General features: G+C 40.9%; 2 protein-coding genes across 2 annotated transcripts; one reads left to right on the top strand and one right to left on the bottom strand.

Moving 5' to 3' along the window:
• Positions 1-763: 763 nt before the first annotated feature.
• On the top strand, positions 764-3,403 carry LOC148328896 (uncharacterized). The gene is made up of 3 exons (XM_088307292.1): positions 764-1,007; positions 1,345-1,464; positions 2,194-3,403. Exons 1-3 carry the CDS (start codon positions 947-949, stop codon positions 2,412-2,414), a joined length of 402 nt encoding a protein of 133 aa, XP_088163418.1. The 5' UTR covers positions 764-946; the 3' UTR covers positions 2,415-3,403.
• notchl (notch receptor, like) lies at positions 2,382-12,077 on the bottom strand. Its single transcript, XM_088307284.1, has 12 exons — positions 11,929-12,077; positions 11,384-11,607; positions 9,491-9,635; positions 8,508-8,846; positions 7,983-8,215; positions 7,540-7,879; positions 7,124-7,263; positions 6,959-7,020; positions 6,749-6,872; positions 4,778-4,875; positions 4,260-4,582; positions 2,382-3,955 (listed from the first exon to the last, which is right to left on the bottom strand). The coding sequence occupies exons 2-12, from the start codon at positions 11,436-11,438 to the stop codon at positions 3,436-3,438; spliced, it is 2,379 nt and encodes a 792-aa protein (XP_088163410.1). The 5' UTR covers positions 11,439-11,607; positions 11,929-12,077; the 3' UTR covers positions 2,382-3,435.
• Positions 12,078-12,370: the final 293 nt, after the last annotated feature.

Here is a 12,370-nt window from a genome sequence, read left to right as displayed (position 1 = left end):
ATGTTTTTTTCACTTCGTGTAAAAATTTGACTAATTTAGCGCAATGACGTAGTCTTGATTAACTGTCCAATCACTAAGCTGCTTGAGGGTTTTACTGGTTAGTTGCTAAGATACCACAAAAAGGTTCTCACGGGGCATGGTTCCCCTGGTTTTCATTTCCGTAGGCCGCAGCTGGACTATATTGTACTGGCGCGACAGGACTCTGCGCTCCATCGCGTCTGGCGCGGTGGACCCGAGCTTGACGAGCCGCCGCCATCTGAGATAAACGGCGTAGCTGCAGCGCCACTTGTGGCCGCACCACGCATTGCAGCGATAAATAGCGCCAAGCTTGTTTGTGCTCTCCATTACATTGCGACATTTAATAGATATGTCACTTTTGTAAACATGGTTAACAGTTTTGTTCATGTATTGTTGATCACTTTTTTCTGTCTTTATTGCAAAGGAATGAGTAACCCCCCTCCCCAAATATAAAAAGATCCTAATGTGATTATATATCATTGGATCAGATTGTGGAATTCAGTATGAATAGCATGCTTTTAGCCGTTATGAAGTGGACAAAAGTTTGCTTCTGTTTTCTATATTCAGTGTCTGTCATGAGATGGTCACCTGACCCCAAACAGAACGTTGCTCATTAGGACGGCCTGATTTAATAAAGCCAGTACATGACTTCAAAATATTACATTTATACCGCACCAACTCATCAATTCATCTTAAATCGAGTTTAAGCACTGAAGCATTTTTCTAACTATGAACATTTTGGTAATACTGCCTGCCAGGCTGTCCAGGCAAACAACCCTTAATGTCATTTAATAGGAGATGACAAGGGGCGTTTTTGTAGCCCAGGAAGTCATAGGACTGTCTGTATGGACACCGCGAGGAGCTTTTACTGTTTTGTGACCAGAAACAGCAAGAAAATGTTCCGTTTTAGAGTCCAACTGCAGTAACCATGTTGGAGGTGGCGCGGCTGCTTGGCCCTCTACTTTTTCTCCTTGCAATTCCACCCGTGGGTAAGTCAACCATACGTTAATCATAAGAGAGCCATGTGAATAATATATAATTTATATATATTATATTTACTTATATATATATTATATAATCAAAGGAAGCTGTTAGAACAGTTTTTGAATTAAATAGACTTCATATTTGTGGAGTTTGCATTAATTCCAAGATATTCAAGTTACATGTTTTTGAAAATGTGATTAATTGCAATTAATCCTGGAAATATTTAGTGATTTAATCACTTGACAGCACTAATATATATACATATATATAAATTGAGAATGCCATTTTTTTTTGCTAACTGTCACTCATTGATAAATATGGTTAATTCTTTGTGTCCTTCAGTTCCTGTTTTCTGTTACACGTGTGTGTTTTCTGCCATCTCACCAATGGACTGCATCAGTTTTCCTCTCATGTGTCCTGCCGGCCAAGTCTGCCTGTCTAGCAGGGCTGTAGGCCAGAAGGGTGAGTGCCTCCACTCATGATAGAAAGAAATATAATGGAATAAATACAAATACCTGTGATTGGCTGGCAACCAGACCAGAGTGTCCTACGATTAATGCCCAAAGACAACTGGGATAGGTCTCAGCATATTCACGGCCCTCATGAGGAAAATCGGTTCAGAGAGTAGACGAATGGATGGATAAATACAAAGATTTAATGTTTTGCAAGCTTCCCATTGCCTGAAAATATGTCTGTGAGCGAGCCCTTCTGAATTTTACAAATTGCAGCGGAGGGGTTTGGATTACCAAAATGTCCTTAGCCTACCTGTATTTCCCATTTACATTAATCCATTCGTATATACAAATCGTTGTGTTCAGTGAGCTGCTTTAAAAAAAAAAGTCACGTCACATATAACAGACACCTGTACGGAAGAGGATTAGGGCCATGAATGAGAAAAAAAAAAGATTGGAAGGATTCTGACTTTAATCTCAGAATTCTGACTTTAATCTCAGAATTCTGACTTTAAAGTGAGAATTCTGACTTTAATCTCAGAATTCTGACTTTAAAGTGAGAATTCTGACTTTAATCTCAGAATTCTCACTTTAAAGTCAGAATTCTCACTTTAAAGTCAGAATCCTTCCAATCTTTTTTTTTTCTCATTCATGGCCCTAATCCTCTTCCGTACACCTGGGACCTCTAAAAATGATTTTTCAAAAAAATTAATAATATGGAATTACGTTTTACTTTCAGGAGAATTCCGTGTGGTGATTTACGAGAGGAGCTGCATTCTGCCTGCCCTGTGTCGAGTGTCGGGCCAAAAGTCCATCATGGGACTCAACTTCACCTTCACCAACAAATGTTGTGACACGCACTTATGCAACGGAGCAGTTACCACCGCCACAAACGGTGCCAGCGCCACCTGCTGGTCGGTGACTCGACTGGCGCTTCTCATGTCTATTTTGAGCAGCTGAGACTTGTTTCTCTTTTACTTGTGTGTAAATAAGAGGCAGGTAAAACTGCATGTTTGTTTCCAAAAATTATTTCCACTGTGCAACAACATTAAAAGTAACATTATCTTCACCAAAAACCCAAAACATTATTTTGTACAACTATATATAATCCAAAAACCAATAGATGCATAACAGATTTTGACATAATTATGACCACAAAAGTAGTATATAAACAATTATAGATTTTTTTTTCTGTTTGCGTGGAAGCAGTGGCGTAGCGTGGGTCGCCAAATATTTTCTCTTTGGGGCAGCTGTATATATGCCTATCATGAACAGATACAAAAAAAAAAAATCTCAATAAGCGGTGAAGATACAGAAAGTCAGCTATTTTTGTTCAAAGCGGCATATTTTAGACACAATTGTCAGAGTTGCACCCAACCAGATCCAAACAAGCCCCCAAAGCCAAGTACACTTTGCAACAGAACAATTGGCCGTAAAGTCTATCAAGAGTTAACCCTCAAAATATTTTTAGAAGTATTTCTAGTAGTCTGCCATTTTGGCTTGAAGTTCAAGGCCCCTGTTGGCCCTTTCCAATGCTCGTTCAAAGACAAACTACCACAGCAGATTTTGTCTGATTGTTATCAAATTTGAACCACAAGATACATGAAGGATGCTGAATAAATGTGACTTTTCATCTATGAGCCCATCATTTCAGCGAAGTTTGAAGATGAAAAATCCCCCCCATGCTACGCCACTGCATGGACCTAGGCTGAAGTGTAACGCTTACAGTGAACACCCGCTATATTGCAGTTCAATGTTTGCGTCCTGTGATAGTGCAGAGTTTTAATTGATTATGTTTACATTTTTTTCAGGAGTCAGCAAATCAATGAAGTTCAAATATGTGAATTTTTTTTTTTGGATGGTTCCTTGTATGATTCTATATCTTGGCTTTTTCACCTACCACATGTGTCTGGAACGTAATCACTGCAATAAACAAGGGGTTCACCATATTTGCATATTCAATGGGGCTGTTTTTTCCTTTTTACAAGGCCGTCTGTGTGGCATCGTTGGCATTATTTGACCTCTCACCCCGAGATTTGGGCTCCGAACCAGGGGCGCTAATATTTGCTTCCTCCACTCTGCTGCCACTGTTGTCTCCTCCGCTATTCACAAGTGTCTGACGATCAGGCTGGGTCGCGGGTTCTGGCGGAGGGGACACAATCACGCGTTCTATGTGCTCGTTGGCTGTCCGTTCAGTCACAATCACGTAATTGGGTTCCAACTGGTGGGAGCTGGAGCGGCGCTGCAATGCATGCTGGGTGCACGAGAAGGAACGCTGCCTCGGAGCCGGTTGCGGCGAGAGGAAGTGAGGCGTCACCGCCCTGGGGGCTTCCTGGTGCCTCTCTCGGTCCTCATCCTCTGAGGTGACCTCCTGCAAGGTGCTGATGGGCCGAGGGGAGCGGCCCATGACTCTCGGGGGCACCAGTGCGGTCGCTGATTGGTTGAGCTGCGGTCGCCAGTTTTGAGGGGATGGGTATTGGACTCCGCCCATGGACCAGTTACTGTAAAGACATCATTTCAGTTGAATATTATAATTCGATAGAGACTCGTTCACAAATTAAGCCAATGACTGGTTTTAAAACATCAAAGGAGTTCCCCAAGGTTCTATCTTTAGCACGCATCTGTTTCCTATTTACATTTATTATACCAAGTACCAGGATGACACCTGTTGGAGGAGGTGCTGTCAAATGGGTTACCAGAATTTCTATTCTCCCAGTTTGTGTCCTTAACCCACTTATATACTCATGATAATGTTTTGTACAGTTGAAGATCTTGAATCTTGAAGATCTGACATTTAACACTGACCTCTGTGGCGGCGATGTCATATCCCGATGCGCCACAATCCCCGAGAAGGAGGCACTCCTTCCTTGTGTCCCGACCCACGGAGAGTACATAAGCGCTCGCTCCTCCCACAGCATGTCGCTGGCTGCATCCACGGTGGCGGGCCCCCTCTGGATCTGGTGGGCCAATAGGAGCTCCAGGACTTGGTGGTGCAAGCCTTCTCTGGCTACATCTACGGGGCGGCGCCCCCGGCGGTCGTGGAGCTCCAAATTGGCACCATGGAGGAGCAGGAGCCTGGCGGTGTCGTAACAGCCGTAGAAGGCAGATAGGAAAAGCGGCGTTTCACCCTGGTGGTGAAATGCAGGAAAACCCAGTTTATCGCAATGGATGAAATTTTTGGGGCGTTTTCACTGAAACACACTAAGACTAAGTTGGCAACATCTTTTGGCATCTTGATGACAAGGAACTATGTTGAAGTGATGAAAAAGTTTCTCTTAGCTAGAACAAAACCCTGGCTCGAGTGCGGAGTTAAGCAACTGTACCTTATTATCTTGCAGGTCCACAGCAGCACCATAGCGAATGAGCGTCCTGGTCAGGGAGAGATGGTTCACTGAGCACGCCCAGTGCAGGGCCGACCTCCCTGAGAGAGGTCATGTGCGTTCCCGGTGGAGAGGGATGGGGATGGAAGAAGGGAGTGAGTGAGTCAGCCTATGAACAACCATTACACAACAGAGTCCAGAGCGAGAATGGAGGGGATGTGTTTGGATATGGGCGCAGATGAAAAAGACAAGAGAAGGGAGACAATGCCGGGAAACAAAGTTAATGCTCCTTGATTAACTTTGTTCGGAGTCAGAGCAAGGCAACAGAGGGGCTGGAGGAGAAAGAGAGGGGAAGACATGGAAGGGAGAAGGAGGTAAGTTACTCCGTCTTCACAAGGAATAGTTGGCTTATGACAATGTCCAATGTCACTGGGGACTTTTGCATTGCATTTTTGGTTGCTTATGCATTGCGTAAAGTTTTGTTGCATTTAAAAAGCAACTGTCTCACCAAGTAGAAAAAATACTGTGCTACTTTTACCATTGCAGTACTTTCATCATTGCAGTATTTTTCTATCGTTGCAGTACTTTTACTATTACAGTACTTTTACCATTGCAGTATTTTCTATCATGCAGTACTTTTCTATCATTTCAGTACTCTTACCATTACAGTACTCTTATCATTGCAATATTTTTATGATTGCAGTATTTTCAATCATTCAGTAGTTTTTATCATTACAGCGTTTCCCCCTCCGTATAATGGACAAACATTAGGAGTGTTTCCTTACACTTAGATACGTTTATACTGTGTATATTTGCATGCTTATTCTGAATGTCTGCTGCTAATGTTATACATTAACGGCTACATTACGCCGCCGACTCTGTGTGATCTATATCTTTGCTGCTGTAACACCTCAAATTTCCCCATTGTGGGACTAATAAAGGACATCTTATCTTATCTTATCTATTTACTAAAGGAGCACCATCATGACCAACATTATAATACAGTAGCGTATTAGCCCAAAGTGTTGTGAAAGTTAAATAAAAACTGTACCCGAATAAATGTTAAAAATAAAAAATGTTAATTAATTAATTGGAAATGCCAATGTAGCTAATTTAACTTCTAAATATAAATGAACTATGGCTAAATTTTTACTGTGCTGGATTAAATAAAAGTTAAAGAAACTGTCATTTTATCCACAGTTTGAACATTTAATTTAGCAACTCTTTTACAACTACAGGGAGCCTGCAATAAAAATCAGAGCCCTCAACCACAAATTATTTTTTTTATTATTTTCATTTTATTAAATGTAATTTCATGCAAAAAAAACCCAAATCAAATCTAAATAACTAAAGGTCCAGACCACATCTCTAGCAGATATATTTATTTTATTGAGATTTTTTTTTTTTTAATAAAAACTTTTTTTTCAAGACCACGTCACCATTTAATTGTTATTGAATAATTATTTTTAATAATATCAGATGCCAAATCAAATGCCCAGCAAATACATTTAGTTTTTATCATTGTATTTATTTATTTCAAATGCAAAAACATTTTATTGAAATAAAAAAATGGGTACAAACAACATCCTTATTAATTTTAATTTATTATTTGTATAATTTTTCCCAGTATTTTTTTAATGGTCCAAACCACATGCGAAGAAGATGCATTTGACTTTTTTTCTAACATTGTTATTTTTATATGCAAAAAAAAAAAAACATATTAAAAAAAAATAATTTGTCACATTTTGTCAAAATATCATCTTAGCCAGAGGCCATGTTCTGTATTTTACTTTATGGCAGAATTAATGCAAAACCACCAATCCGACTTCTAACAGCATTTTAGCATTTGGATGCCCACTCTCTCAACCTGTGCAGCCAATATTGTATACTCAAAATGCAATATATGCCTTAACTACAGACACATCTTTATATTTCCAGTATGCTGATGAAGATCATGCATCTCGAGTATCTCACCAGTATGATCCGTGTTGTTAACAGACACTCCAGCTCTGAGCAACTCCAGAACCACTCGATCCAGTCCACTGCGCACTGCACGGATCAAGACCACAGAGCCGTCTGGGCCGCACCACTCTGCAGACTGACCACCAATTGCACAGCAAATGTGACATTTATATGTTAAAAAAAAAGTGTAATATGATAAAAGTCTGAATGACACTTGCATACCTGCTGAGGGGGACTGAGCAGAGGTGGAGGCATAGCGTTCCGGTCCCAGCCGAGGGAGGAAGCTGATGGCAACCCAAAAAAAAAGTACAAAAAATGTATTGGTGTGACTATATGTGCAACTTTGACATCAATGTACAGTACGTGTGGGGTTGGTCGTTGTCTCACCTGGCGGTGGCCTACGAGGCTGCGGTCCTCCACCCCGATAGTGTTTGATGTCCTCCTGTCGTCCAACCGTCCTCACGTCTTCCAGGGAGCTTTGCGTGAAGTCTGTGTCGCTGGCCATGTCCTGATCCCTTTTGAGAGGCCTGAGGAAGGCACGGTTAACGTTACATACTTAATATTCGGTACTCAGGACTAGTTCCTTCTCCTAAGAAGTGGTTCCTTCTTTTGGGACTAGAATCTTTTCTCTGGAATACGACCTAACTCAAACCTTCTATGGGGACTAGATACTAGTCTAGGCACTTGAACATCCTCTCAGATCTAGTACTTTTGGGCATTAGACTTTCTCGGTGAACTAGTACCTTCTCCTGGGATCTTTTAGAAAATACGGTATGTGTTTGCCGTAAACCCCCTCGTCCCACCTCATCCTCATGGCGTCCTCTCCCAAGGGTTCCCTCCTCCTCTTCTTTTCGGCCTCCTTGGCTTTTTTCTTCTTCCTGAGGCCCGTCTTGTCTTTGTCTTTGTCTTTCTCCCGGCCCGGCCTCCCTCTGGACTCCTGCTGGGTGGTGGTCGCCGTCCAGGACTTGGGTTTGCCGTCTGTGGTGGTGGAGCGATGGCTCACCCGCTGACCTCCTGCTCCGTGACTGCTGCCCTCTCTCTGCCGCCTCACTCGCCTCACCACCAGGAAGACCACCAGGGCCAGAGCCAGCAGCAGCCCCGTTGCTATGGCAACGACAGCCCACAGCCACGCAGGCGTCGGCTCTTTAACACAACACAATGGCGAAATATGTCAGTGCTGATGTCTGACATTTTCGGCTCAACCAAATCTGATGTGTTTCGAGGAAATGGCATTTCACAATGCTACCTTTGACGTCCTCTTTTCTGGCCCCACCCCCTTCCTGCTCGTCCCGGCTTCCTATTTCGTCCCGAACACCTCGAATGGCAATGACGGCTTTCAGCTCTGGCAGGGCTGGATGGGCGATGGCCCTCCGCAACATGACTGCCCTCATGAAGCTGGCCGCCTCGGTGGCGTGAGGGAAACAGGTAGAGGCCTGGCGGGAACATGGACGGTTGTCCACTTGAAGAAAAATCAGCGAGCTGGAACATATGGAGATTTTATTTAACATGGAGTAGGGGAAAATATCAATATAGTGATGGACAGTACTATTTTCTCGAATGATGTAGTATCTTTAAAAGTGTTGTTTTAGTTCATTTCATTTTTCATATAGAGCGGTAAATTTATTTATAAATTTACTTTGTTCATTAAAAGGTGTAAACCACTGAAATGAGCTGAAATGGAGAACCCCAGGGCTGTGTACTGGCTCCACTAGTTTTCCTCATATAGGCCCACTCTTCTGAGTCAAATAAACACGTTTTGCACAGCGCTCACCCGTTGGCGTCGCTTGCTGACGTCTGAGCCAGCAGGTCAACAAGCTGCTGGGAGTCGAAGTCGAACAAACTTCTGTCTGTGGCGAGTGCCGCAGAGCCCCTCAGTGCCAGAGGGGTCCGCAGCAGGATGCTGAGCGCCCACAGCAGTGATGTGTTGGTGAAGGTGGAGGCGCCCCCTTTGTGTGGAATGGCGGCGTGCACCACCAGGGTGCCCTTGGCCCATAGGGCACTCTGATGAGCTGAGCAGTCGCCGCCGTCCCATCCGCAGGAGGCGCTGTCGCAGCCCTTGTCACACTGAGAGTTGGCGTAGTGGTTGCGGCAATACGGAATGTGGCCTGGACTAAGAAGCAAAAAGCATCACAACTATGAAAGACAATCTTACCATGTAATCCCAAGAAATTAATGATGGCCTATTTCTTATCAGCCAATCAATTCAATAAAAAAAAAAAATAATTCAATAAACTACTCGCAACTGAAAATTACAATTAATTAAAAAGATTTAGGTGGAATATTATGTAATAAATATGATTATAATTATTATTAAAATTACCTACATTTCTATTCAATCCAAATGAATTTTAATGTTAATAATACTAGCTGATATTTGTTTAATTCAATAATAATAAAGAAACCTAATATAATGAAATATTTTACACAAAATAAATTAGTTAAACATAATTAAAATATATTTTTTGTAAATCTCATACAGTGTACAGTTGAAGTGTAAATGTGTAGTTTTAAAGTAAATTAAATATATTAAAAATAATCTGAATAAAATAAAAAATAAAATACACAAATATAATGAAAAGACACTAAATAAATACAATTTGAAAATGAAATTAAAATAAATAAATACATATTTTCACAAAATGATTTTTTTTAAATAATTTTTTTTTTTGAATACGGTAATAAAATAAGTGAATAATTTTAATCTTTTGCGAGATTAGTCAATTATGCGAATTTGATGTGATGAAAGAGTCTCACTTGCAATGTCCCCTGTTCTTGAGGCAATCCATTCCGTCCCGCAGACACTCGGGCTCCATACACTCTCTGTCACATGACCCGTCCCCGAATTTGTCATTACACTTTCTGCTAGCGGGACACTGGCCCCATGGATCGCTGGACACCACTGCAGACACACAAAAACACAACAAAGATGGCCATTAATCCATTTTATTACTTAATTCAATGTTAAGTCACAGGAAAGATTTTTTTGGGGGGAGGCAAAACACTTTCTAACAGCTGCACTGACAATGTGGCTGTAAACAGAAAGAAGTTACAAAATCACAGCCTTGGATGGAAAAAATATGAATCCTTTCGCAGCTGTTTTTCAAAAAATTGTCAGAGACGAGTGAAACCGTGATAAAGGAAGTCAGCATACCCCGCTACCATTTGAAGCGCCTATTCTCGTAAGGGAAATTAAAAACAAAAAGCTCAAGTTTTTGCTTTTTCTATCGGAAAATGGGAAAAGTTGAGAAAAAAAAAGATTTTTTTGAAAAAAATATCAGAGATTTTATTTCAATACCATATCACCAATATAGAGACTTAAGTAAATGATTCTTCCTACTTGATTTTCTGTGAATACGCCAAGTGTATTTTTCTTTTGTAATCGCACCATCCGTGTGGGGTGACACAAATAAAGTCTCTTATTGTTTTTCAGCATGAATGCAGTTCAAGACGTGACGAGTGCTTCCTGAGGTTGGCGTGTTAAATGCGAACAGGAAGTGAGGCCAGGGGGACCCGACATCAACAGGAAGCTTCCACGGGAAACCAATAGCAAACGGGAAAAGAAGCCGGCGCTGGATAAAGGTCAGAATTGGTTGCTGTGGCAACCGGGGATGTGATGGAGAGGCACAATGGGGCTTGGCAGGTGGGCGTGTCACTAAAAACACACAACGTCATAGGTGAAGAGTGAAGTTGAAATTACACAAATGACCCAAATGGAACATACACAATTTGTATTCTACTGTGTCATAAACTATTTTCACACATGTCTTGAACTGAAATGTTTAAACTGTTGACATGTGCAATACTTGAGGTTCTTCAGTATAGAAATATCACAGATGTTAGTCTTGTGGTACTTTTAAAATCTTCCTTCTATCTTTGAAAAATATTGAACTTATATACCTGTATAATCTGTTTACCCTTTAAATCAGGCGTGGGCAAACTATGGCCCGGGGGTCACATGCGGCCCATTAATTGTTTTAATGCGGCCCACCGAATTTGAAAAAAATTAAATGAATAAGCCTTGTTAATGTTTTATTTTCTAAATACTGTGGTTTTTCAAAGACATATAAATTGTTGTAATGCTTTTGTTGACTTTTATTTAAAATTAAAACACCTTATCCATCTGCTCCTGGTCCGGCCCCTATGTCAAATTTTAAAACCCATTGTGGCCTGCCATCTATCTAGCTATCCATGAGATGTTTTTTTTTTAATACTTCCCCACACTATTTACTGTATAATTCTGGGTTAACGTGGTCATTCATAGGTAAGTCAGACCAATTTCAATAATAAATAAATTATGTAATAAGTAATTATAATTAATGAATACATAAAACAAGGGTTGTGGGCCTGCTGGAACGGGGTACACCCTGAACTGGTTGACAGCCAAACGCCAAGCACACAAAGACAAACAACGAACGGCACTCACAATCACATTTAGGGACAATTTGGAGCGTTCAATCAACCTGCCGTGCATGTGATTGGGAAGTGGGAGGAAACCGGAGTACCCAGAGAAAACCCACACAGGCATGGGGAGAACATGCAAGCTCCACACAGGAAGGCCAATCCATCCATGAATTGTTAAAATCCTGCCGCAGAATATAGTTATAATGCATTATATGATATAAAGAAGGGCAGTTTCCTGACCGTTACCTTGTCTTGTGCAGCTCAATCCAAGGAGAATGAAGGCGTGCAGAATCCACATCATCTTCAACACATCCAGATGCTTATTACCACTTTAAGCTTTTTACCAAGTCAGTGTTACGCTTCTAACGGCACCTTCTCATAGCACCACCCGCTCCACTTTGTTCACTAGACCTTTTCTTTTTTTCTTGTTTCCCGGAGGCCCTTGCGGATATCTGGACGACTTCCTGCCACTGTGTGCAGAAGAATAGAGCGTCTGTGACTCACAATGTCAAATGCATTGGCAAAAAAATAAATAAAAAATATAAGTGCACAATGTTAACAACACAGTTTTAATTTAATTTCAATGTCTGTGAGCTTCGTGAACTTCAAAGGAGCACACCAAGGCTCTGTGGTTGTGCCACTGTTTTTTTTTTTTTTTTTTAAATAATTATTTGACTCATATACCCTTTATCAAATGTAAAGGTCACGCTGGCACTATATACCGAAGAAATATTGTCAACACGATAATGACACGTGCAATATGTGTATTGCAAAGATGTGTGATAAATTACTGGAATAGCTGAGATCCTGCATAAAATCCACAAGTTCACAGGCCTGTGAAGCTTCTCTCGTTCCCTCTCTCTCTCTTTCGAAATGCAAATATACAATACAATAAAATACAACTATTTATGTTGCGCATTTCACAACAGCAAAAGCTCAAATTTCAAGGTATACTAATACTACGATTAATTAGATAGGATTAATACTGACCTCATTTTGTTGCCTTTCATTACATAATAAAAATAATTCTTTAGGTACATGTTAAACAATATTAACATCACAACATTCAACACCCAGATCGCATCACGTTTGTTTTTCCAAAACTGTGCAGCCCGAGTTTCAAGTAATATTTTAAATGTCATAAATGTTGTCATAAATAAATCCTTAATAGCAATAGTTAGCCATATTTACCGAGCTGCGTAGCTAGCTAGCTATTTGCGTCTTTTTTATGCA

The sequence above is a fragment of the Idiotropiscis lumnitzeri genome, chromosome 10 (assembly GCF_059441095.1).
Source record: "Idiotropiscis lumnitzeri isolate Australia: NSW breed Sydney's pygmy pipehorse chromosome 10, RoL_Ilum_1.0, whole genome shotgun sequence".
Taxonomy (NCBI): Eukaryota; Metazoa; Chordata; class Actinopteri; order Syngnathiformes; family Syngnathidae; genus Idiotropiscis; species Idiotropiscis lumnitzeri.
The sequence above is the reverse complement of the archived record's forward strand: the minus strand, read 5'-3'. Positions and strand labels throughout refer to the sequence as shown.

Excerpts from the sequence above, each read along its gene's own strand:
- notchl (XM_088307284.1), bottom strand. The coding sequence starts at position 11,438 with ATGATGTGGATTCTGCACGCCTTCATTCTCCTTGGATTGAGCTGCACA. Across the intron at positions 8,847-9,490 it reads AAGAACAGGGGACATTGCAA|TCCAGGCCACATTCCGTATT; the intron begins GTGAGACTCTTT and ends TTTGCTTCTTAG. Across the intron at positions 7,021-7,123 it reads GCCTCGTAGGCCACCGCCAG|CTTCCTCCCTCGGCTGGGAC; the intron begins GTGAGACAACGA and ends GGTTGCCATCAG.
- LOC148328896 (XM_088307292.1), top strand. The coding sequence starts at position 947 with ATGTTGGAGGTGGCGCGGCTGCTTGGCCCTCTACTTTTTCTCCTTGCA. Across the intron at positions 1,008-1,344 it reads CCTTGCAATTCCACCCGTGG|TTCCTGTTTTCTGTTACACG; the intron begins GTAAGTCAACCA and ends TGTGTCCTTCAG. Across the intron at positions 1,465-2,193 it reads CAGGGCTGTAGGCCAGAAGG|GAGAATTCCGTGTGGTGATT; the intron begins GTGAGTGCCTCC and ends TTTTACTTTCAG.